This window comes from Heterodontus francisci, chromosome 6 (assembly GCF_036365525.1).
Source record: "Heterodontus francisci isolate sHetFra1 chromosome 6, sHetFra1.hap1, whole genome shotgun sequence".
Classification (NCBI taxonomy): Eukaryota; Metazoa; Chordata; class Chondrichthyes; order Heterodontiformes; family Heterodontidae; genus Heterodontus; species Heterodontus francisci.
Genome location: NC_090376.1, coordinates 71139508 through 71166892, shown reverse-complemented (window position 1 = coordinate 71166892; position 27385 = coordinate 71139508). Strand labels below are relative to the sequence as shown.

The 27385-nt window shown below is 43.1% G+C and overlaps 1 protein-coding gene across 7 annotated transcripts in view; it reads right to left on the bottom strand.

Annotated features, from left to right (window-relative positions):
* Positions 1–27385, bottom strand: part of rev1 (REV1 DNA directed polymerase) — a 201666-nt gene that overhangs the window by 143654 nt on the left and 30627 nt on the right. For all 7 annotated transcript variants that reach the window (XR_010975211.1, XR_010975212.1, XM_068033889.1 and 4 more), the window contains exons 5-10: positions 21463–21609; positions 13728–14434; positions 11635–11742; positions 10419–10535; positions 8977–9103; positions 7748–7876 (exon numbers count right to left, since the gene is read on the bottom strand). Coding sequence is in view for 5 of the 7 variants with exons in the window: in XM_068033889.1 (XP_067889990.1) it covers positions 7748–7876; positions 8977–9103; positions 10419–10535; positions 11635–11742; positions 13728–14434; positions 21463–21609 (1335 nt within the window). In the remaining 2 variants the exon portion in view is untranslated. The remainder of the gene's footprint in view (positions 1–7747; positions 7877–8976; positions 9104–10418; positions 10536–11634; positions 11743–13727; positions 14435–21462; positions 21610–27385) is intronic.

Genomic DNA, 27385 nt, shown 5'->3' with positions numbered 1-27385 from the left:
CTCTGCATATTGAACAACTTCTCCTTTAACTCATCTCACTTCCTCCAAATAAAAGATGTTGCTATGGGTACCCGTATGGGTCCTAGCTATGTCTGCCTTTTTATGGGATATGTGGAACATTCCTTGTTCCAGTCCTACTCAGAGGCCCCCTCCCTCAACTCTTTCTCCAGTACATTGTGACTGTATTCGTGTCATATCTTGCTCTCACCCTGAAATGGAAAACTTCATCAAATTTGCTTCCAATTTCCACCCTTCTCTCACCTTCACATGCTCAATCACGGACTCTTCCCTTCCTCGAATTTTTTGTCTCCATTTCTGGGGATAGGCTATCAACTATTTATTATAACCCCAATGACTCCCACAGCTATCACAACTACACTTCTTCACACCCTGCTTCCTGTAAGGACTCCATTCCATTCTCCCAGTTTCTCCGTCTCTATCGCATCTAGAACCATAGAAAGTTTATAGCACAGAAAGAGGCCATTCAGCCCATCGTGTCTGCAACACTGAAAAAACTAGCCGCCCAATCTAATCCCACCTTCCAGCACCTGGTCCGTAGCCTTGTAGGTTACAACACTTCAGGTGCATGTCTAGGTACCTTTTAGAAGAATTAAGGGTTTCTGCCTCTACCACCATCCCGGGTAGTGAATTCCAGACACCCATTACCCTCTAGGTGAAAAAGCTTTTCCTCATGTCCCCTCTAATCCTTCTACCAATCACCTTAAATCTGTGCTCCCGGTAATTGATCTCTCCGCTAGGGGTAACGGATCCTTCCTGTCTATGCTATCTAAGCCCTGCCATCAAGTAACCCCTCAGCCTCCTCTGTTCTAGGGAAAACAACCCTAGCCTATCCAACTTTCCTCATAGCTACAACATTCTTGTAAATCTCCTCTGTACTCTCTCCTAAGCAATTATGTCCTTCCTATAATGTGGTGACCAGAACCGTACGCAACACTCCAGCTGTGGCCTAACCTGTGTTTTATACAGTTCTAGCATTACATCCCTGCTTTTGTATTCTATACCTCGACCAATAAAGGAAAGCATTCCATATGCCTTCTTCACCACTTTATCTACCTGTCCTGCCGCCCTCAGGGACCTGTGGACATGTACTCCAAGTTCTCTCACTTCCTTTTTCTTTTGGGCCTCCTTATCTCGAGAGACAATGGTTACGCGCCTGGAGGTGGTCAGTGGTTTGTGAAGCAGCGCCTGGAGTGGCTATAAAGGCCAATTCTGGAGTGACAGGCTCTTCCACAGGTGCTGCAGAGAAATTTGTTTGTTGGGGCTGTTGCACAGTTGGCTCTCCCCTTGCGCCTCTGTCTTTTTTCCTGCCAACTACTAAGTCTCTTCGACTCGCCACAATTTAGCCCTGTCTTTATGGTTGCCCGCCAGCTCTGGCGCTTCCACCCCTCTCAAAATCCTCCTGTTTATTGCATATCCCTTGGCTTTGTTTGCCCTCCCCAAATACATTACCTCACACTTGCCCGGATTGAATTCCATTTGCCACTTTGCCGCCCACTAAACCAAACCATTGATATCATTCTGGAGTACCCAGCTATACTCTTCACTATCAGCTACATGGCCAATTTTTGTGTCATCTGCAAATTTCCCAATCATGCCTCCCACAGTTAAGTCCAAATCATTAATTTATATCACAAACACTGACCCAACACTGAGCCCTTGTGGAATGCCACTGGAAACCGCCTTCCATTCGCAAAAATATTTGTCGATTACTACCCTTTGTTTCCTGTCACTGAGCCAATTTTGGATCCAACTTGCCACATTCCCCTGTATCCCATTGGTTTTTATTTTTCTGACCAGTCTGCCATGTGGGACCTTGTCAAATGCCTTACTAAAATCCATGAAGACCACATCCACTGCACTAGCCTCATCAATCCTTCTTGTTACTTCCTCAAAAAATTCAATTAACTTAGGAAGACACCTTTCCTTAACAAATCCATCTGTTCTGATGATGCAATGTTCCACACCAGCGCTTTTGATATGTCTTCCTTCTTCCTCAGCCGAGGATTCCCACCCCACGGTGGTTGACAGGACCTTCGACCATGTCCAACCCATTTCCTGCACTTCTGCTCTCACCCCATCCCCTCCCTCCCAGAGCCATGACCCAGGGTTCCACTTGTCCTCACCTTCCAGCCCATCAACATCCATATTCAATGGATCATTTCCTGATATTTTTGCCACCTCCAGCGTGATGCCATCATCAAACACATCTTCCCCTTCCCTTTCAGCATTCTGAAGGGACCATTCCCTTTGTGACACCCTGGTCCACTCCTCCATCGTGTTGTGTGGCACTATCGCCGTGCTCAATGGGATAGATTTCGAACAGATCTAGCAATGCAAAACTGGGCATCCATGTGGGCCATCAGCATCAGCAGAATTGTACTCAACCACAATCTGTAACCTCATGGCCCGGCATATCCCCCACTCTACCATTACTATCAAGCCAGGAGACCAACCCTGGTTCAATGAAGAGTGCAGGAGGGTATGCCAGGAGCACCAGGCATACCTCAAAATGAGGTTTCAACCTGGTGAAGCTACAACACAGGACTACTTGCATGCCAAACTGCATAAGCAGCATGCGATAGACAGAGCTAAGCAATCCCATAACCAACGGATCAGATCTAAGCTCTGCAGTCCTGCCACATCCAGCCGTGAATGGTGGTGGACAATTAAACAACTAACTGGAGGAGGTGGCTCCACAAATATCCCCATCCTCAATGATGGGGGAACCCAGCACATCAGTGCAAAAGATAAGGCTGAAGCATTTGCAACAATCTTCAGCCAGAAGTGCCGAGTTGATGATCCATCTCGGCCTCCTCCTGAAGTCCCCAGCATCACAGATGCCAGACTTCAGCCAATTCGATTCACTCTGCGTGACATCAAGAAACGACTTAAGGCACTGGATACTGCAAAAGATATGAGTCCTGACAATATTCCGGCAATAGTACTGAAGATCTGTGCTCCAGAACTTGCCACGCCCCTAGCCAAGCTGTTCCAATACAGCGACAACACTGGCATCTACCCTGCAATGTGGAAAATTGCCCAGGTATGTCCTGCACACAAAAATTGGGACAAGTCCAACCCGGACAATTACCGCCCCATCAACCTACTCTCAATCATCAGTAAAATAACGGAAGGGGTCATCAACAGTGCCATCAAGCGGCACTTGCTTAGCAATAACCTGCTCAGTGACGCTCAGTTTGGGTTCCGCCAGGGCCACTCAGCTCCTGACCTCATTACAGCCTTGGTTCAAACATGGACAAAAGACCTGAACTCAAGAGGTGAGGTGAGAGTGACTGCCCTTGACATCAAGGCAGCATTTGACAGAGTATGGCATCAAGGAGCCCTAGCAAAACTGGAGTCAATGGGAATCAGGGGAAAACTCTCTGCTGGTTGGAGTCATACCTGGCGCAAAGAAAGATGGCTGTGGGTATTGGAGGTCAATCATCTGAGCTCCAGGACATCACTGCAGGAATTCATCAGGGTAGTGTCCTGGGCCCAACCATCTTCAGCTGCTTCATCAATGGCCTTCCTTCAATCATAAGGTCAGAAGTGGGGATGTTCGCTGATGATTGCACAATGTTCAGCACCATTCGTGACTCCTCAGATTCTGAAGCAGTCCATGTGGAAATGCAGCAAGACCTGGACAATATCCAGGCTTGGGCTGATAAGTGGCAAGTAACATTCGCGCCACACAAGTGCCAGGCAATGACCATCTCCAACAAGAGAGAATCTGACCATCTCCAACAAGAGAGAATCTAACCATCTCCAACAAGAGAGAATCTAACCATCTCCCCTTGACATTCAACGGCATTACCATCGCTGAAACTCCCACTATCAACATCCTAGGGGCTACCATTGACCAGAAACTGAACTGGAGTAGCCATATTAATAGCGTAGCTATAAGAGCAGGTCAGAGGCTAGGAATCCTGAGGCGAGTAACTCACCTCCTGACTCCCCAAAGCCTGTCCACCATCTACAAGGCACAAGTCAGGAGTGTGATGGAATACTCTCCACTTGCCTGGATGGGTAAAGCTCCAACAACACTCAAGAAGTTCGATACCATCCAGGACAAAGCAGCCCGCTTGATTGGCACCCCATCTACAAACATTCACTCCCTCCACCACCAACGCACAGTGGCAGCAGTGTGTACCATCTACAAGATGCACTGCAGCAATGCACCAAGGCTCCTTAGACAGCATCTTCCAAACCCGCGACCTGTACAAACTAGAAGGACAAGGGCAGCAAATACATGGGAACACCACCACCTGCAAGTTCCCCTCCAAGTCACACACCATCTTGACTTGGAACTATATCGCCGTTCCTTCACTGTCAGTAGGTCAAAATCCTGGAACTCCCTTCCTAACAGCACTGTGGGTGTACCTACCCCACATGGACTGCAGCGGTTCAAGAAGGCAGCTCACCACCACCTTCTCAAGGGCAATTCGGGATGGGCATTAAATGCTGGCCTGGCCAGCGACGCCCACATCCCATGAATGAATTTTTAAAAAATCACCCCCAATACCTAATCCCCTTCCCATGGTACATTTCCATGCAAGCACAGGAGATGCAACACTAGCCTTTTTACCTCCTCTCTCCTCACCCTCCAAGGCTCCAAACACTCCTTCGAGGTGAAAAAGCAATTTGCATGTGCTTCTCTCAATTTAGTATATTGTATTCGATGCTCACTATGTGGTCTGCTCTACATCGGCAAGACCAAATGCAGATTGGGTGACCGCTTTGTGGAACACTTCTGTATAGTCTGCAAGCATGACCCTGAGCTTCCAGTGCCCTGCCATTTTAATTCTCCATCTTGCTCTCACACTGATATCTCGTCTGGCCTACTGCAGTGAAACTCAACGCAAGCTTGAGGAACAGCAGCTTATCTTTTGATTAGGCACTTTACAACCTTTCTGGGCTCAACATTGAGTTCAACAATTTCAGACCATAATCTCCGCCCCCCCCCACATATTGTTTCCTTTTCTTTGAATGTTTCTGTCTTAATCTGTTTTTTTCTTCTTTTGTTTTCGGACGACAGTTGTTCGTTATTCTGCCATTCACACCTCCTCTGGACATATCGTTTGATCCTTTCCTTGTCCCAATACTATTCCCTTTGGCTCTGCCCTACTAACACTGTCATTTAATCTCTCCTGTCTTCCGTCCTATCATAAACCTTCCTTTTGTTCTTTTTCCACCCTCCCACATTTGAATTACTTAAAACCTATTACATTTCTAACTTTGCCCAGTTCTGATGCAGGATCATCGACCTGAAATGTTAACTCTTTTTCTCTCCATCGATGCTGCCAGGCCGGAGTATCTCCAGCATTTTCTGTTTTTATTTCAGATTTCCAGCTTCTGCAGTATTTTGCTTTTGTATTAGAATTTACTGTGCATGTTCCCTATGCCTTTTGTGTTCTTTCCATTATATCGCACACAGTCCTCTAACTGTGGTCTAGCCAATATTTTCTCAAAATTTATTATTTCTTTAATCTTGTACTCTATCCCTGTGTACAAACCCATAAAATTCTACCAGGTGCTTTTAGACCTTCAGCTACTCGCACTCACACTTTAAGGGAATTATGTAAATGAACCTGTTCATCTCTGTTCATTCACACCCTTCAGCATTTTTCTATCGGCCGCATACTCCCATTTCTTGCTTTTTTTTCTCAAAATGTATTACTTCACACTCATCCTACTCCTATTTCTTATGTTCTTATTTTAATTGACAAGAGAGTGAAGGGTGAGAGCTAAGGACAAAATCAGATCAGCCATGATCTTAGTGAATGGTGGAGCAAGCTTGAGGGGCTGAATGGCCTACTCCTGCTCCTATTTCTTATGTTCTTTGTTCGCATTAAATTGCATCTTTCACTGATCATTCTGTTAGCTATATTTTTCCATAAGCCTATGTTCTTTTCATTTGTCAAATCTGTACTTTTGTGTTGTCATATTGTTTTCTATAACTATCTCCACACAAGAACAAAAGTGAACTCAACACTGGCCCGTGGGACAAATAACTTAGAACCCTCTCCTATAGAAGATTAAGGGGTGAATTAGTTGAGATATTTAAGATATTAAATAATTTGATAAGGCAGATAAAGAGAAAAACACTTCCTCTAGTGAGAGAATCCTGAACAAGGGAGTATACTTTAAAATTAGAGTTAGGACATTCAGGGGTGATGTTAGGAAGCATTTCTTCACACAAAGAGTAATGGAAATCTGCAGCTCTTTCTCTCAGGCTATGTCAATTGAAAACTTCAAAACTGAATGACTAATTTTTGTTCCGTGAGGGTGTTGAGGGATATGGAATCAAGGTGGGTAAATGGAGTTGAGATACAGATCAGCCATGATGAAACACTTCTTCACACAAATGGTAATGGAAATCTGGAGCTCTTTCTCTCAGGCTAAGTCAATTGAAAACTTCAAAACTGTGACTGATTTTTGTTCCATGAGGGTGTTGAGGGATATGGAATTAAGGTGGGTAAATGGAGCTGAGATACAGATCAGCCATGATGGAGCAGGCTCACAGGGATGAATGTCCTACTTCTGATTTTGTTTCAATCCATTTACTCTTTGTTTCATATTCAACCAACTTTCTAACCCATTCTATTTCCTCATACCAGACACCTGATTTTTTCCAACCCTCCTATGAACCACCTTATCAAACAGTTTCTGAAATTCTATGCACATTACATTTACTGCATTCACATAATCTATCTGACCACCTATTCAAAATAACATTCATCAAACATGACCTGCTTTAACAATTCTATGTTTAGTCGTTTGGTAGTACAGAACTTTGATTTTTGCTGAAAACGGAGCCATTTTGTCAAAGCTTTTCGTCTTGCACTCATCAGGACAAATCGCAAGAATACCAATGTAAGGGAAAACAACAAATTTATACTGTATGAGAAGAGAGTGCGTAATTGTCAGTGTGCTATTTAAGATTGTCAGTCGGGCTCATAGTGTGGCGCATTTTCACGTACTGGAAGCTACATATATTAATACACAGGGCCCTGTTCTTTGCAGACAGGGGAACATATACATATATTGTGCCTGTTTCAGCTGAACAAAATAAGTGACAGGCATTCGCTGGTTCATTGCTCAGGGCAATGCCTTGACCAATCAGAGTCAAGCTGCCTGGTTTAAGTTTCAAACAAAGCTTGGCAGTTAACTGTCAGTCACCATAAACTGTGGTGCATTTGCCATGGCAACGCCTCTACCAGAGTCCACTTGCCAAACAATCAATACTCACTTCTCACAAAGTAAAAATTTGTTGCTTTCCCTTACATTGATATTATTGCAAATTGTCTTGATAAGTGCAAGACGAAAAGTTTCGACAAAATGACTCTGTTTTCAGCAAGAAATCTGAGAGAGATTATCTCCTCCAGATTAGTGTCTCAATGTTTGCATAGAGCACATTACAAGTCCAGGTTTGGTTGTCGCTTTAAGATTTAGAAATTCTGGTCAGAGGTAGCTAGGAAGTTGTGATTTTGTGTACAACTATAAGAAATATCAATTATCCATGCTAGCCATGTGTGCAATACTGTAAATTGAGCTATCTGGGTCAGAAATAGCTACTTTTATATAAATGTAGCTAAACATAATTTACTCACAGGGAAGCAGTAAATGAGCACATGTATTCTTTCTTGTTTGATCTATATTTAGATTAATTTAATGCAACATTTAATTCACTGTTAGAAGGACATTTTGTATTAATTTCACATAATACCTTGCCAGAGTTTCATACAAAATCAATGCCACTTCTTTGTAGGCTTTGAAGTTATAGCTGACAGCCTGAAGATCAGGGCATAGCTGCTTTGCTTGTCCAAAAAACATGCCATTCTTAATGCCAGTCCGTCTACCAGAGAATAACAATAAAACCAATTACATGCATCTTTTATAATAAACAAATCATTAGTAAAACTGAATGCAAGATTCTGAAAGGAGGAATCTATTCACACTCCCATATCCAATTTCCAAGTCCAACTGACAGTCTACTTCATTGGGTGTTTTTAGATTTATGATATCCCAATGGAACATCAAAATTCCATTAACGCAGGTCCAGATTTAACATTACCAGATGGCATTTCTATAAATAGTTACTGAAGCAATTAGAACTTTTATAAAGTAACTAGTCGAAGAATAAACAAAATTTAAATAAATCAGGTGTAACAAACTGGGCTGAATTTTGTACTCAGCAGTGAAGCAATGGAGCTCGCCGCGTACCTTGAAGAAAGCTGCCCAGAAAGATCTAGCAATCTCTGTGGTGTGGTTTTCTCCTTTCCTGACGGCAGCTAAACTCTGGCGCCAAGTCATGGAGATGTCTTGGAGTGCAGCAGCAGTGATGCCAGCAAGCAAGTAAGGAGCCAATCACATTGAAGTATTCACACACAGCAAACCAGGAAATTAAAACCACTGGAATCCCTTCACTTTTAAATTTTCAGACAGCAATATAAATGATGATTGGAATTAGATAGAAACTAAATATAAACAATTTTTAATTTTTTTTTAGCAACAGAGAAATTTGACATTCTACAAGTAGAATTTCAGGGCCAGTAAGAGTTTTAAGCAATAACTGAATTTAATACATCATTAAAAACCCAGTTCCACCTCAGTCAATAAAGGGTAACTTTTTCAAGGGTTTTTACAGCGATACTAACAGCATAGAAGTGAAGGTTTTTATCAAATCATGATTGCAATGGAGATTGCAGTCTGTAGGGAGCACTACAGAGCACCATATGGAAGAGAGTAGAATTACTGACAGCAACATCTGGATTTCTATCTCATTCTGTATGTGCGGACTCCCGAAGTTGTCAGTTCAGTGGAGTCATGACGGCGCACACTGACAGTTTCGTCGTCGTTACCACCTCAAAATCTGGGCAATAGTATATTAAATGCACAATCTATTCATATATACCTTTTTAGAATTATCCTGCAAATCAAACAGCTTTTAGTTACCTAGCTTCATAGCTACAGGATGCAATTTCTGCCATTGACAAGGCCACCACATCCATGCTAGTACCATTCACACATGCAGGATTTGGATTCTCCCAGGTATTGTCATCCAATTTATCTTTTTTCTCTTCTATGAAAGCAATGAAATATAAAATTATTGTTGTGCATCTGATGTTAGTTATATTCATTTCTCTCTCCCATATTAAAATCCCACAGAAGTAATATAGGATCCAAAGAAGTTATGCAAATAAATAAGCATGCCACACCATCATTAGGACTCCCGCACCCCATTGGTATCATCGAACAAGCTCATTTTATGCTCCTTCCTCATTAACAGTCATATATTTGATCAAAATCAGTAAAACTATCCATTGATAAAGTATATTTAGCTTGGGTTACATGAGTTGAATTTTTTAAACTTATTTTGCTTTACTTTTTGATTAAGCTTAAGGTGCTAACTCCCAAGGCTCCAAGTCTTAATTAGCTATTCAGTGGGAGGATCGTTATGTACACTTGCAAAACGTAACATTTCTGTTTAAAACGTTGTCTGTTTCTATATCTATTTTTATTGTGCGTTCACAGCTGGAGAGGAATACCTATGCAAAATAAATGGCGGCGCAGTGGTTAGCACTGCAGCCTCACAGCTCCAGGGACCCGGGTTCGATTCTGGGTACTGCCTGTGCGGAGTTTGCAAGATCTCCCTGTGACCGCGTGGGTTTTCGCTGGGTGCTCCAGTTTCCTCCCACCGCCAAAGACTTGCAGGTGATAGGTAAATTGGCTGTTGTAAATTGCCCCTAGTGTAGGTAGGTGATAGGGAATATGGGATTACTGTAGGGTTAGTATAAAAATGGGTGGTTGTTGGTCGGCACAGACTCGGTGGGCCGAAGGGCCTGTTTCAGTGCTGTATCTCTAAATAAATAATAAAAGTCTTGCTTGGCCCCAGGATGTTACCAGCACAACAGGAATGGTATTTTAACTTTTATTGGTAGGGAAATGACGGGTGATAGTGAATCTTACACGTGTTATACATCCCGACTGGTTCTTATTTTCATTGATCTCAATGGAGACATAAATCAAGCATGTTGTAAAACACGGCAGATCCCCTACTGCCTGTTTAGTGCCTGGCAGCAAACGTAAAAATTTTTCAAAATGGGTGAGAGCTGTTTATCCATTAAAGAGACGCTCTAAAGAATTGCTTGTCTTTGGGTCTTTGAGGAAACAACTTTAATGCCCAACTCGTTTGCACTTCTGTCTCTGCACTTTTAAAAGAAACTTGTGAACACTTTGCTTTAGAAATCAACTCTTTAAAACTCAATCCCAAAATTCCTTCCATGAATAACACAAACGGTCAAAATCCCAAAATGTGACATGTACACCAAACGAAATCTGTGCACTTTTGCATTAACTGAAGATGAATACACATTACGATAATGACAAATCCTTACCCATCTTGCCTTTCATCAGCTTCTTTTGGTAATACTGCATTTCAAACTGTGGGTTAGCATTTGGTCGGACTGACATGCGCCCTTGACCTCTGTTGTGGGTAACAGCTACCGGCTTTCCTAGATGGCAAAAAAGGAAAAGTTTTGATCTCATATTTTTGTATTTCATATAATAAAGCTAAACTCAATTTTTTCCCTTTGGGTGGGGATGAGAGAAAGGGAAAGAACACAAGGAAGATTAATTATAGGAATTAACTTCCAACATAAACTGGGTATACTTAAAAGCTCCAGTCCCAAACACATCTGCTTGAACAGAATTGTCATGTGGATTTTACCAATCTGCATCTGTTCGTAGTAAACTACGAACATTACCACCCGCAACTTTACCTCCAAACAAAAAGTTCTAAATAGTTCTAGAGTCTATTAATATTAACTATTGTTCAAATAAAGATTCCCTCAGATGGCTCTTAAACACATAAACCAATGTAGAACTTGCTAACACCTGTCTAGAACAATTGGATGAATCAGAACGAGCAAATTCAACATTTTTATATGCTTTCTTTTTGAATCACATCATTATTGACGCAAGCAATTTTGTACAATTTCTATTTAGTCCACTTGTATTGCACTTTGAAGCTTTACAGCCACTGACTAGGATGTTCCCCATCAGCCTCCCATTTCTTCTAAACTCTTATCTCTGAAACTTGCTTTTCCCTCCTCTAGTCACCGATGCTCAGTCCATTGTGCAACCACAAAAGGGTCAGCACTCTACATATTTTCTGCGTCTCTCTTTCCACCTGATCCAATACTTTAATCCAACATCCTCAGGTATGAAACTAGTACTGAAGTTGCCCAGTAACCTAGACCATCATAATACTGCACCATGAGCCTTGTATAAAAGCTTGCACTGTCAACCCTATGCAAAACCCACAGGTTCAATCAGCACTTACTGTACCCAACTTGATCCAGCCACCCTCCTCCTAGTACTCCTGTAATCCATCATTAACTCCAGTGTTCAAGAACAGCGGATAGAATAAATCTAGACGGCATTTTGCAGGAGTTTATTTTCTCTAGCCTACAATACAGCAAATTATGTGCTCTTGAAACTCCACATAACCCCCTGATGAGATTACGCCCCTATGCTCAATTTAAATATACAACACAATACACATTGTACTTCATCAGTTGAACCACTGTTAACAGTTTGATGTTTACAAACCTTTCAGTTCTGGACGATCACGAATGCCCACTGACACAAAGAAGCAATCCATATCAATGTGCATTATACAGTTCTGTCGTCTTGGCAGATCTATAGCACTTGCAGTGCCTGCAAGAGAAAACACTGTTAACATGGAGCAGAACCTGCCTTTCAAGGACTGGCCTTGACAGCCATCAGCAAAGGTGCACCAAGAGAAGACACCACACCTAAATGGATTGTTTGCCATGTGTCCGTCATCTTTCGTAGATGGAAGAATACCAATCAAGTGCATGGTCATTATGAGCAGGGGATGTGCCACCCACCATATTGGTAAAGGCCAAAATTCTGCATACAGCGTCCATGCCTGAAACAGGCATTTTTTTACTCATTCATGGGATGTGGGCATCGCTGACAAGGCCATGAATTATTGTCCATCCCAATTCCTTGAAGTTGGTGGTGAGCCTCCTTCTTAAACAGCTGCATTCCATGTGGTGCGGTACACCACAGTGCTGTTAGGGATGCAATTACATGTTTTAACCCAGCAACGGTGAAGGAATGCAACATATTTCCAAGTCATGATGATGTGTGACTTGGAGGGGAACTTGCAGGTGGTGATGTGCCCACATGTCTGCTGCCCTTGTTCCTCTAGGTGGTAGAGGTTTGGAAGGTGCTGTCAAAGGAACTTGGCAAGCTGCTACACTGCATTTCGTAGATCACACACACTGCTGCCACTCGGCTTCGGTGGTGAAAGGTTATCGGGGGTAGACAGTAATGTGGAGAAATCAGTTCAGCGGAGCAGGCTCGAGGGGCCTACTCCTGCTCCTAATTCGTATGTTTATATGTATGTTTGCGGTGGAGGGAGTGAATGTTTAAATTGATGAATGGGGTGCCAGTCAAGTGGGCTGTTTTGTCCTTGATGGTGTTGAGTTGTTTCAGCGTTGTTGGAGTTGCACTCATCCTGGCAAGTGGGGAGTATTCCATCACTCTCCTGCTCTTATAATCACAGTATTTATATGACTGGTCCAGCAAAGTTTCTGGTCAATGGTAACCTCATTAGTCACTTTGTATCTGCAAATAAGCAGACTAATAACTGTTTGATGCCCCCACAAGATGGGCTTGCCCTGAGGCAGCCGGCGAAAGCATCAGCTACACTCAGGTAAACCCAAGCCTATGTGCTATTTAACGGGGTAATCCGAAAAGAGACTGATCATTAAACTGCAACCAACAAGACAAATTTTACATCTATACTTAAACGAATGTGGAGCCATTGTGCTTCTCCTGCCCCCACATTAAGCAAATGCAAGCCACCGTCACTCCAGCCACAACTCCCCCTCTTTTCCAGTGACAAATCACACTCCTATCCAGCAACTGATCACCCCCTACCTCAGTGACTAATCACCCTCTCCCCTTACCCCAAACCTAGCTACCAACCACCCGCATGCCGCCTCCCGTTCCTCACTTAACCGAAGGTCACTGCTGGCTTGCATCTCCACAATGTTCAGCGATGCTTCAACGGACGAGCTGCCTCTTACTTTTTGCAGTTGCCTGTTTCATGGAAATGAGGCCTAATCTCAAGAGCGCCTTAAGCCTCACCATTCTACTGCAGGGATCACACTCTGCACCCTCCGTGAGCCCAAAAATAGGCATGCCTGAATTTCTAAGCCTAAGACTTTTAAGTGGGACTCGGCAGCAAAGGAGAATGCATACGTCCTAAGCTACAATGAACAAATGCATTATTAAAAGTTCATATATTCCATTCACGTGAACTTTTCCTTTAAATGTGTGGAATGGATAAAGACTTTGTAATTCTTTCATTGAAACAACCACCACATTCACCAAAAAAGTGAAATTTAATGATTCAAGGAATGTCTATAAGCACAGAACAGTAAATTCAGTGGTGCAGTGCTCCAATGAGGAGCCTTACTTGAAGACAGTATGAGTCAGGGATACAGATGATTCTCTGACACATTGTGCCTTTGAGCATAGAATCATTAAATTAGCGTTATTAACTGTTCAGTATTGTTTAAAATGTGTGCATTGTCTAAGGTGGCTGTGTAGTTAGATAAAGAGCAGCATGGCGTTACCGCTTCTGATATAAGTTATAAGAATCTTACCCGAATGGTTGGTATCAATAGGATTTCTCCGAAACTTTCCCATATTAATCCTTTTCAGTTTTTCTCTGCCTGGATAAACACCATTATTTTGTCTTTGAAGTCTGTTCACGTATTCTGTAAACTCACACTTCCATGTTGCTATGTGATGCAGTCTTGAATGGGCATAAAACTCAGATATAAAACTTGGGTCTGCAGGTTTTGAAGACCAGTGGGAAGATGCCTTATTAGGTGAAGGCTCTGAAGTGCTTTTCATTTTTGGAATCACTTGAACTGCAGGGTGGTTAGCCCCATTTATTTTAATGCACTCATTTAATGAAGATGTTGCAGCAGTCCTAGTGCTATCAGGCAGCATAGTGCTGCCTTCTGCCAACTGCTTCTCACAGTTTTTGAAATGCATTTCACAATCGTCATTTTCTTCTTCCAGCGTTTCAGGAGTTCCAAATTCCTTTTCCCACGAACTTTCATTGCAATGTTTAAAATAATCCTGTGTTTTTAAGGCACTACAAGAATTGGGCTCATTCCTTCTATAATGAGAAAAGTGGTCTCTACAACTATGAACTCCATTATGATTTATATTAGGAAAGGCATGCTCCAATTCCATTAGCTCAGAATCTTCATTGTTTTTGTCCCATCCATTCATTCCACTGCTAGTCTGGTTTCCTTTCTCCTTGTATTTGGCATTTTCTCGGTTGTTGATGATACTCTTTCTAGAAGAAAGCACCAGAAATCATAATTTCTACCTTTCATTATGCAACAATGTACTTTCTCTGCAAAATGAGTGTCACATATTGGGTCCATGGGATAGACCAAGGCTACATAAAGAGCAATACAAACAGAAAATCCTGCAAATACACAAAAGTTCTGACTTAGGTTAAAAAAATAAGCTTAAAGAGTGGCACCTGAACTGTAAACTTATAGTATCAGATGAGGAGAATAGCAAAGCAGAAGCAGACACTGGGAATAGTGACCAGCAGAGAAGGGTATCAGGTCCCCCAAATTACAGGAGCAGCAGCAATGGGATCAGGAGTGAAGAGGTGGCAGAGAGAACAGACAGCTGCTTAATTCATGCATAAGACTTGCATTTTTGCCTTTACTCTTGCAAGACTTCTGCACAAATCATCAAGATGTAAAAGGTCTCTGCTCCATATTCCACTTGCAAATTCAAAATTTATTGACCTGCAGCAAAGTACTTTTCCCTGTACCAGCTATTCTCTTCACTTTTTAAGAACACCAAACAAGCAGCAGGACGAAAATTCCACTGTTGCAGATAAATTCTGTAATGGTTCCCATGGCCGCCAAATCATGGATAGTATGACACTTGTTTATGACCATCTTCGGCAAAACATCTTTGCTAAGGTACTTCACAGGTGCAAATAAGTACTGAAGTATTAATACACTTTTCAGTTATATTTGATATTCATTAGAAAGCTGACAATTATCACATGATAATTTAAGTAAAAAATTTAAGTATCCGTGTATGAAAAGAAAAACAGAATTAACTTGGGAAGAACTTGGGTTACTGAACATACTGTGATAGCACTAATGAGACCGACATCATGTTACAGCGAAGACTTTGAAGAAAGTACTTTCCTCTTTTGCCCTTGTCTTCTTTCTTAGACTGGCTCAGTTCACTGTACTTTAACAGCACCAACTAAAAAGTGTTGCATTTATTTAGTGCCTTTCATGACCACATGTTGTCTCAAAGCTCTTTACAGTCAATGAAGTCCTGTTGAAGTGTAGTCACTGTTGTAATGTAGGAAATGCAACAGCCAATTTGTGCATAAGCTCCCACAAATAGTAATGCAATAATGTTGATTGAGGGATAAATATTGGCCAGGACATTGGGGATAACTCTCCTGCTCTGCTTCACAATAGTGTCATGGGATCTTTTACATATCTTTTACATACAAGTCTTTTACAAGACTTAGACAATATCCAGGCTTGGGCTGATAAGTGGCAAGTAACATTCGCGCCACACAAGTGCCGGGCAATGACCATCTCCAACGAGAATCTAACCATCTCCCCAAGACATTCAATGGCATTATCATCGCTGAATCCCCCACTATAAACATCCTAGGAGCTACCATTGACCAGAAGCTGAACTGGAACAGCCATATAAATACCGTGGTTACAAGAGCAGGTCAGAGGATAGGAATCCTGCGGCGAGTAGCTCACCTCCTGACTCCCCAAAGCCTGTCCACCATCTACAAGGCACAAGTCAGGAGTGTGATGGAATACTCTCCACTTGCCTGGATGGGTAAAGCTCCAACAACACTCAAGAAGTTCGATACCATCCAGGACAAAGCAACCCGCTTGATTGGCACCCCATCTACAAACATTCACTCCCTCCACCACCAACGCACAGTGGCAGCAGTGTGTACCTTCTACAAGATGCACTGCAGCAACGCACCAAGGCTCCTTAGACAGCACCTTCCAAACCCACGACCTCTACCAACTAGAAGGACAAGGGCAGTAAATGCATGGGAACAGCACCACCTGCAAGTTCCCCTCCAAGTCACACACCATCCTTACTTGGAACTATATCGTCGTTCCTTCACTGTTGCTGGGTCAAAATCCTGGAACTCCCTTCCCAACAGCACTGTGCGTGTACCTACCCCACAGAGACTGCAGCGGTTCAAGAAGGCAGCTCACCACCACTTTCTCAAGGGCAATTCGGGATGGGCAATAAATGCTGGCCTGGCTAGCAATGCCCACATCCCATGAATGAATAAAAAAAAAATCAACCTGAAAGGACAGTCAGGGCTCTGTTCAACATCTTACCCAAAGATCGCACCTTGACAGTGCAGCACTCCCTCTGTACAGCACTGGAATGTCAAGCCTTTGATTTTTGTCAAGTCCTGGACTGGGGCTTGAACCCCCAACCTTCTGACTCAGAGGTGAAAGTGCTACCAACTGAGCCACAGCTGACACAAGAGCACTGAACTTCAAGCCTGGATTATGTGAAGACCTCAGTAGTACTTGAACCATCAACATTGTGACTCAGAAGACACAAAGGTGCTTAACAGCATAACACAACAGATAGATGCATTATTGCTGTAATACAGAGTCATTTATATTTACGTTCCGTACAGATTTATTAATTACTTAAATGCTAGCTACTGCTCTTCAACTGTCATATCTTTGAATGTAGTTTCCCAATTTACCTTAGCCAGCTTTCTACGCATACCTACGTAGTTTGCTTTGTTTAGATTTAAGACCCTAGTTTCGGACTTAACTAATTCACTTTCAAACTCAAAACAACAGGCATCTAACAGGAAGAGGAGGCTCTATGAGTTTCTTGATCCTCAAATATGGTGCAGCCTAGCACCTGAGTGCAAGAGGTAAAACTGAAGTATTTGCAAGTGTCCTCAGCTAAAAGTGCTGAGCGAATGATCCTATTCAACTTTCTTCCAAGATTTGCACCATCATAAATACCAATCTGACATTAAGAAGTGGATGAGTAAGTGGATGTAGGCTAAAGCCCCTGATAACATCTGAGTTGTAATGCTGAAGAACTGTGCACTAGAGCTAACCGCTCCCTAGCCAAGTTATTCCAGTACGACTATGAGAGTGTGTTATGACCAACCCGCTCCAGTCAAAGCCCCCGATCAAAATATATGATTCTGATTGTGGTAGGAGAAATGCACTGTTAATTCAATCCCGCCCCTCCACAGATCATCTAACATATCATTTTAAACTTACCAAATTAAAGACACAGCCAAATTGTACCATCTATTAACCCCTGAATGAGTCTAACCAAACCAGGTATCTTTAAAATTAACTGTTTAATTAGAAAAACTAAATTCTTAAACACTAAGATATAAACAACATTTAAAATAGAAAAAATTGGAGTCCTTGAAAATTTACAGTCCAATGTTGCTTGGCGTCCTCACAGCCGTCCGATGGGGAAAAAAGGATCTTCAACAGTAGAACAGTCCGTAGTCTAATTCCAGCAGTAAGTGGTGCTTTCCTCCTCCAGTGATGAATTTCAACAACTTAAATGATCAATTTGGCTTTAGAGATTTTGAGGGATAAAAAATTGTCAGTCTAACTTCCCTTCCTTCAGTTTAAATTATCAGAGATCTCTGTTTTGGCTTGACTTTTTTTTTAGAATTTTGAGAGATAATAATAACTAAAGATTAAATTCTCTTCCTTCAGTTGAAATGGTCGGAGAGCTCGCCTTTCAGGAACTAATACACAGCTGTCTGTGTCTCTTGTTAGAACTGACTGTTTGCACTATAAGCCAGTTCAAAATTGAATTGTAACAAATGTATCTCTCTATGCTCAGTCCGAGTAGCTGTATCCAAGGCAACGAGAATGCACCCTTTGAATCGCTGTCTCCGAATGGCTGTATCCAAGGCAATGAGAATACACTCTTTGACTCAAGTCTTTAGAGCTTGTTGCCTTAAAGCAGTACGGCTCATTTTATAGTCTTAAAGGCACACCACATTTTTGCTAGAAAAAAAACTACAGGATCATAACAGTTGGCATCTACCAACAACGTAGAAGGCTGCTCCAGCATGTCGTATGTACTAAAAAATAGGATAACTCTAACCTGGCCAACTTTTACCCTTGCAGCCTCCCTGAAAATATCAGTAAAATGAAGAGCTCATTAAAGTGCCACCTTAGTACAGGTTCCACTAGAACCACTCAGCTCCAGATCTCATCAGAGTCAGACATGGACCCAAGAGCTGAATGTCAGAGAAGTTCTCCTTGACATCTAGGTAGCATCTAACTGAGTACAGTACCAAAGAGCCTGAGCAAAACTGAAGTTAATAGAGACAAAGGGAAAATACCAAGAAATGTTTACAATCTGTGTTATGTCTCTTGCTAGTCTACTCATATTCTCTTTTTTTCTCTCCTTCTCAACTTTTTGTTCCTTCTTTGCTGAATTCCAAAATTTTTTTTAGATTAGAGATACAGCACTGAAACAGGCCCTTCGGCCCACCGAGTCTGTGCCGAACATCAACCACCCATTTATACTAATCCTACACTAATCCCATATTCCTACCAAACATCCCCACCTGTCCCTATATTTCCCTACCACCTACCTACGCTAGTGACAATTTATAATGGCCAATTTACCTATCAACCTGCAAGTCTTTTGGCTTGTGGGAGGAAACCGGAGCACCCGGAGAAAACCCACGCAGACACAGGGAGAACTTGCAAACTCCACACAGGCAGTACCCGGAATCGAACCCGGGTCCCTGGAGCTATGAGGCTGCGGTGCTAACCACTGCGCCACTGTGCCGCCCTAAAATCTTCCCAATCCTTAGGCTTAATGCTCTTTTTGGCAACACTAAGCCTCTTCCTTCGATCAAATACTATCTTTAAGGCCTCGTGCTAGCTACAGTTGCATCACTTTACCTGTGCCTCAAAGGAATACATATTTGTTGCAAATTATGCATTAATGATTTAAATGATAGCCACTGCTGGTCAACTGTCAAATCTTTTAATGTAGTTTCCCAGTCTACCTTAGCCAACTTTCCCCTCATACCTACGTAGTTTATTTTGTTTAGATTTAAGATCCTAGTTTCGGACTTAACTAATTCACTTTCAAACTCAAAACAATAGGCAACTAACAGGAAGACAGTTGTGGTTGTTGGAGGCAGTCAGTCATTGCAGCCCTTGGTAATCACTGCAGCACTTCCTCAAAGAAGTGTTCTTCAACCCAAACATCTTCCGCTGTAATGGTCATCCCTTTGCCAAAGTCAAAAGTAGGGCTGTTCACTAATGACACCAGTGTTCAGCTCCATTCACAAGCCCTCTGATGAGCAGCCATTGCCAGCCTCACACTGGATCTGGTTAATATCCAGACTTTGGCTGACAAGTGGCAGGTATCATTAGCGCCACTTAAATGTCAGGTAAGGGAAAGCCCATCTAACACCTTTTTTCCTTCAATGACACCATCAATGCTGAGTCCCCACCATCGACATCTTGGCAGTCACCAATGACCAGAAATTTAACTAGACCAGTCATATGAACACTGTGGCTACAAGAATAGGAGAGAGGCCGGGTATGCTGCTGCGACAGGTTTGTCACGTGATCTGTTTAAAGGACATCCACAAGTTACAAGGCTCATCAGGAGTGTGATGAAATATTTCCACTTGGATGGGTGCAGAAACAACTGTACTCAAGAACCTTGACACAAGAGTCATTTGCTTGATCAGTGCCTCTGCCACTGGACTCAATATCTACCACTGGTGCACTATGTCTGCAGCATGTACAATCGACAGGATCCATGTAGCAACTCATCAAGTTACTTTGATAGCACTTTTCTCCCCATGACTGCTGCAAGACAGACAAGAGCAGAAATGTCATGTCAGCTCCAAGCCCTCCTGCCTTCTTGACTTAGACATAAATTACCATTCCTCCATTAGTGCTGGGTCAATATCCTCAAACTTCCTATCTAACACCACTGTGGGAGTACAATCACCAGAAGAGTTGCAGTAATACGAGAAGAACGACCACCTCCTCAGTGTAACTAGGGTTGGGAAATAATTCTGGTCTTGCCAACATCTCCCACCTCCTGAGAATAAATATAAGACATACACAAGGTAAGTGTCAGGTTAAAATCTATTTGAATCACATAGCAGCCTTGGGGTTGGTGGGAGTAGAGAACAATCTCTAATTACTTCCATTTATATCACTTTTGTTGCAATACAAAAAAAACTTGCAGTTCACATACTTGAGACTCAGTTTAATATAGCTGAGCCAACCATTTCAGTAGAATCGGCAGATTAACTTTCCAGGTCTGGATGTACAGCGCATGAAATAACTGATTTAGTACAGCAAACTGGTTTTGCATTTAGCAGATGTGTTTTACCAACTGGAACCCCATCTTAGAATCAGCTGGTATCCTTCTGAAAAACTAACATTAACTTTCAGCTTGTCCACAACTCTGAGCTAGTATAAACACCAATATATCGTCAGTTTTAATGTTTGACAGGCCAAAAGGAGAATTTCAGGGTAAAGGAGGAAATATTAGAAACATAGAAAATAGGAGCAGGAGTTGGCCATTTGGCCCTTCAGGCCTGCTCCGCCATTCAAAAAAGATCATGGCTGATCGTCTAATTCAGTACCCTGTTCCTGCTTTCTCCCCATATCCCTTGATTGCTTTGGCATTAATATATCTATCTCCTCCTTCAATATATGTAATGACTTGGCCTCCACTGCCTTCTGCGGTAGAGAATTCCACAGGTTCACCACCCTCTGAGTGAAGAAATTTCTCATCTCACCTACAAAAGGCATACCCGTATCCTGAGACTGCGACCCCTGGTGTCTCACCAAGGCCTAGTATAACTGCAGTAAGACATCCTTGCTCCTGTACTCAAATCCTCTTGCAATGAAGGCCAAAATCCTATTTGCCTTCCTAATTGCTTGCTGAACCTGAATGCTTGCTTTCAGTGACTGGTGGACAAGGACATCCAGGTCTCATTGCACCTCCCCCTTTCACAATCTATCACCATTCAGATAATAATCTGCCTTTCTGTTTTTATCACCAAAGTGGATAACCTCACATTTATCCACGTTATACTGCATCTGCCATGCATTTGCCCACTCACCCAACTTGTCCAAATCACTTTGGAGCCTCTTTGCATCCTCCTCACAGCTCACATTCCCCCCCATCTTTGTGTCGTCTGCAAACTTGGAAATGTTACATTTAGTTCTCTCACCCAAGTCATTAATATATATTAAATCAAAATTTAAATAGTGATGTCACTGAATTACTTACACATTTTTATTAAGTTTATAAATATTGCTCGGGCCTGGTGTCGGTTCTTCAGGTTTGATCACAGTGAAGTTCAATCCTTTTTGGACACTTGACTGCTTGGTATAGAGCTGATAAGGAATGTAAGAGAGGAGGCATCCAGCTTTTATACTGCAAAGCAAACAAAACAAAAATCAAAATGTGTGTTATCTCCAACAACACAGCTCTGAAAAGAACAGTAAACATTAATAAACTTTTGATTACTATATTCTCTCTTTCACTGGTAAACTATTACACAGATGGACGAAGAGTTCTCAAACAAGAATATTTACCTAAATAAAATTGGTCTGTTTAAAAACAGTATAAGGATGAAATCAAATAGGAAAAATACAGACAAGTGTGTTGGATTATAACAAACCAAAGTCCAAATGGAACCCCATTATTTTGCCTTTTAAATCCTGGTAAATGGTTAAATTACTTTTACTTCTGATTTCACTAATACAGTAAACATTGTCACATTTACACAAAACACTGCAGAATATGGTTAACAGGTAAAATGGAAATAAATGCAAGATATCAAATATGAAAGATTATTTAAATAGGTTTTGGATGGTGCCAAACCAGTTCCTATTGGATGTAAGTCCACAGAATTAAATTGTTCACCTGAGAGACCAGTAGATGATGCCAGCAGATGATACAGGAAGTGATAGAGATAGCAAGGATAAAAAAAATGTTCCATTTACCAGCATGATCATCTCTCACTCACTGAAGAATAACATCTCAGATTTTTGTTGGAAAATCATACCTTTCAGTACCAATGAAATGTGAATTTGAAAACAAGATCACAGGATATTATATACATTATAATATTTGAGAGCTTTTTTTTTGTAATATTTAAGTAGTGATCAAGGTGCTAATTCTATTTATGATATCAACCAAGTACAAGATTGCTTCTAGGATAACCGGCTGAAGAAAAGGCAATCATTGTTAGTCCACTTCACTGACTCACTAGAACATAGTGCCCCCAACTGAGGAAGAGAGAGCATTAGCTATTATTACTGATCTTTGGAGGAAATAAAAAGGTGCAAACCAGAACTAAATTTATGATGTGAATTTCATTTGCATATTTTGATCTAGATTTTTATAATAGTTGATGGTAATTATCTATCATATAATAATGACACGGGCGGCACAGTGGCTAGCACCGCAGCCTTACAGCTCCAGCGACCCGGGTTCAATTCTGGGTACTGCCTGTGTGGAGTTTGCAAGTTCTCCCTGTGTCTGCGTGGGTTTTCGCCGGGTACTCCAGTTTCCTTCCACCACCAAAAGACTTGCAGATTGATAGGTAACTTGGCCATTATAAATTGCCCCTAGTATAGGTAGGTGGTAGGGGAATAGAGGGACAGGTGGGGTTGTGGTAGGAATATGGGATTAGTGTAGGATTAGTATAAATGGGTGGTTGATGGTCGGCACAGACTCGGTGGGCCGAAGGGCCTGTTTCAGTGCTGTATCTCTTTATAAATAAAAAAAAAAATTATCTAACTATAAAGTTACTTTACCCAATGGCATAGTGATTATTTTACTGGACTAGTAATTCAGAGGCCTGGACTAATGCTCCGGAGACACGAGTTCAAATCCCACCACGACAGCTGGGGGAATTTAAATTCAATTAATTAATAAATCTAAAATAAAATGCTGGTCTTGTTAATAACAATCATGAAACCAGCAGATTGTCATAATAACCCATCTGGTTCACTAATGTCCTTCAGATGAGGAAATCTGCCCACAACAATCTGGTTGACTCTTAACCGACCTCCAAAATGGCCCAACAAGTCACTCAGTTGAATCAAAACTGCTATAGATAAGCAAAAAACCTATAACACCATACAGACCACCCAGTACTGACCTAGGGACTGGAAACAACAAAGGTACGGCCAGCCCAGTCGAATCCGCAAAGTCACTCAAATCTGGGGACTTGTGCCAAAATTGGGAGAGCTGTCCCACAGACTAGTCAAACAACAGCCTGGCATAGTCATATGCATAGAATCATACCTTACAGCCAATGTCCCAGACTCCTTCTTCACCATCCTTCATCACCATCCCTGGGTATGTCTAGTCCCACCGGCAGCACAGACTCGCCAGAGTTGGCGGCACACTGGCATACAGACGGGAGGAAGTGGCCCTGGGAGTCCTCAACATTAACTCTGGACCCCATGAAGTCTCATGGCATCCGGTCAAACACAGGCAAGGAAACCTCCTGCTGATTACCACCTCCTGCCCTCCGTCAGCTGATGAATCAGTACTCCTCCATGTTGACTACCGCCTGGAAGAAGCACTGAGGGTAGTAAGGGCACAGAATGCACTCCTAGTGGGAAACTGTCACCAAGAGTGGCTCGGCAGCACTGCGACTGATTGAGCTGGCAGAGTCCTGAAGGACATATCTGCCAGACTGGACCTGCGGCAGGTAGTGAGCGAACCAACAAGAGGGAAAAGCCTACTTGACCTCGTCCTCACCAATCTTCCTGTTGCAGATGCATCTGTCCGTGACAGTATTGGTCGGAGTGACCAACACAATACCCTTGTAGAGACGAAGTCCCGTCTTCACACTGAGGACACTATCCGTTGTGTTGTGTAGCACTCTTCTTTGCCCTCCTTGTCTCGAGAGACAATGGATAAACGCCTGGAGGTGGTCAGTGGTGTGTGCAGCAGCGCCTGGAGTGGCTATAAAGGTCAATTCTAGAGTGACAGACTCTTCCACAGGTGCTGCAGATAAAATTGGTTGTCGGGGCTATTACACAGTTGGTTCTCTCCTTGCGCTTCTGTCATTTTTCCTGCCAACTGCTAAGTCTCTTCGACTCGCCACGCTTTAGCCCCGCCTTTATGGTTGCCTGCCAGCTCTGGCGATCGCTGGCAACTGACTCCCACGACTTGTGATCAATGTCACAGGACTTCATGTCGCGTTTGCAGACGTCTTTAAAGCGGAGCCATGGACGGCCGGTGGGTCTGGTACCAGTGACGAGCTCGGAGTACAATGTGTCCTTGGGGATCCTGCCATCTTCCATGCGGCTCACATGGCCAAGCCATCTCAGGCGCCGCTGGCTTAGTAGGGTGTATATGCTGGGGATGTTGGCCTCCTCGAGGACTTCTGTGTTGGTAGTACGGTCCTGCCAACTGATGTCAAGGATTCTCCGGAGGCAGCGAAGATGGAATGAATTGAGACGTCGCTCTTGGCTGACATACGTTGTCCAGACCTCGCTGCCGTAGAGCAAGGTACTGAGGACACAGGTTTGATACACTTGGACTTTTCTGTTCTGTGTCAGTGCGCCATTTTCCCACACTCTCTTGGCCAGTCTGGACATAGCAGAGGAATCCTTTCCCATGCGCTTGTTTAATTCTGCATCGAGAGACAGGTTACTGGTGATAGTTGAGCCTAGGTAGGTGAACTCTTGAACCACTTCCAGAGCGTGGTCGCCGATATTGATAGATGGGGCATTTCTGACGTCCTGTCCCATGATGTTCGTTTTCTTGAGGCTGATGGTTAGGCCAAATTCATTGCAGGCAGCCGCAAACCTGCCGATGAGTCCCTGCAGACACTCTTCAGTGTGAGATGTTAATGCAGCATTGTCAGCAAAGAGGAGTTCCCTGATGAGGACTTTCCGTACTTTGGTCTTCACTTTTAGATGGGCAAGGTTGAACAACCTGCCACCTGATCTTGTGTGGAGGAAAATTCCTTCTTCTGAGGACTTAAATGCATGTGAGAGCAGCAAGGAGAAGATGATCCCAAACAGTGTAGGTGCAAGAACACAGCCCTGTTTCACGCCGCTCAGGATTGGAAAGGGGTCTGATGAGGCGCTGCTATGCTGAATTGTGCCTTTCATATTGTCATGGAATGAGATGATGATACTTAGTAGCTTTGGTGGGCATCCAATCTTTTCTAGTAGTCTGAAGAGACCACTTCTGCTGACGAGGTCAAAGGCTTTGGTGAGATCAATGAAAGCAACGTAGAGGGGCATCTGTTGTTCATGGCATTTCTCCTGTAGCTGGCGAAGGGATAACAGCATGTCAATGGTTGATCTCTCTGCTCGAATGCCACACTGTGCCTTAGGATAGACGCGCTCAGCCAGCTTCTGGAGCTTGTTTAAAGCGACACGAGGAAGACTTTCCCCACTATGCTGAACAGGGAGATTCCACGGTAGTTGTTGCAGTCACCACGGTCACCCTTGTTCTTATAGAGGGTGATGATATTGGCATCGCGCATGTCCTGTGGTACTGCTCCTTCATCCCAGCACAGGCAAAGCAGTTCGTGCAGAGCTGAAAGTATAGCAGGCTTGCCACTCTTGATGATTTCAGGGGTAATGCCGTCCTTCCCGGGGCTTTTCCGCTGGCTAGAGAATCAATGGCATCACTGAGTTCCGATTTTGTTGGCTGTACGTCCAGCTCATCCATGACTGGCAGAGATAGGGTTGCATTGAGGGCGGTCTCAGTGACAACATTTTCCCTGGAGTACAGTTCTAGGTAGTGCTCCACCCAGCGGTCCATTTGCTTGCGTTGGTCAGTGATTGTGTCCCCTGATTTAGATTTGTGCGGGGCAATCTTCTTGACGGTTGGCCCAAAAGCTCTCTTAATGCCATCATACATCCCTCTGATATTTCCTGTGTCAGAGGCCAGCTGAATATGACTGCATAGGTGTTGCCAGTAGTCATTTGCGCAGCGCCTGGCTGTTCTTTGTGCAGCGCTTCTGGCTGCTTTAAGTTCTACGGATGTTAACTCGCTGGGGGATTTCTTGTAGTTCAGCAGTGCAATGCGCTTAGCGGCTATGACAGGTTCCAGCTCTTCAATGTCAGATTGAAACCAGTCTGCATTCCGCTTCACACAATTCCCATCGGTGGTCATTGCTGAGTCATAGATGGCGTCTCTAATGTGGGCCCACTTGGTCTCTGCATCCCCTGTGGGAGTGTTTTGGAGGGCTTTTTCAAGTGAATTTAGAAACTTGCGTGACAGCTGTGGATTAGAAATTCTGCTAGTGTTGATGCGCGGGCGGCCCTTCTGCTTGGAGTTCCTCAGGGTAGTGCCCTCGGCCCAAGCATCTTCAGCTGCTTCATCAGTGAACTTCCCTCCAAACAAGATCAGAAGTGGGGATGTTTGCTGATGACTGCAGTGTTCAGTACCATTTGCGACTCCTCAGATACTGAAGCAGTCCGTATTTGCATACAGCAAGACATGGACCAACATTCAGGCTTGGGCTGATAAGTGGCAAGTAACATTCACACCACACAAATGCCAGGCAACAACCATCTCCAACAAGCGAGAATCTAACCATCTCCCCCATGACATTCATAGAATCATAGAATGGCTCAACTCAGGTGGCCATTCGGCCTGTTGTATCTGTGCCTGCTCTCTGCAAGAGCAACTCAGCTAGTCCCACTGCCCTGCCTTTTCCCCATAGCCCTGAAAGCTTTTCTCTTCAGATAATTATCTAATATCCTTTTGAAAGCTACGATTGAATCTGCCTCCACCACACTCTTAGGTAGTGCATTCTAGATCCTAGCCACTCACTGCGCACAAATTTTTTTCCTTATGTTGCCTTTGGTTCTTTTGCCATTCACCTTAAATCACTGTCCTCTGGTTCACGACCATTCTGCCAATGGGAATAGTTTCTCCCTATCTACTCTGCCCTCATGATTTTGAACACCTCGACCAAATCTCCTCTCATCCTTCTCTTCTGTAATTAGAACAGGCCCAGCTTCTCTAATCTATCCTTGTAATGGTAGTCCTTCAACCCTGGAACCATTCTTATAAAATTTTGCATCCTTTCCAATACCTTCATATCCCTCCTAAAGAGTGATGCTCAGTATTGGGCACAATACACCAGTTGAGGCCAAACCAGTGTTTTCTAAAGCTTCACTATAACCTCCTTGCTACTGTACTCTATGCTTCTATTTATAAA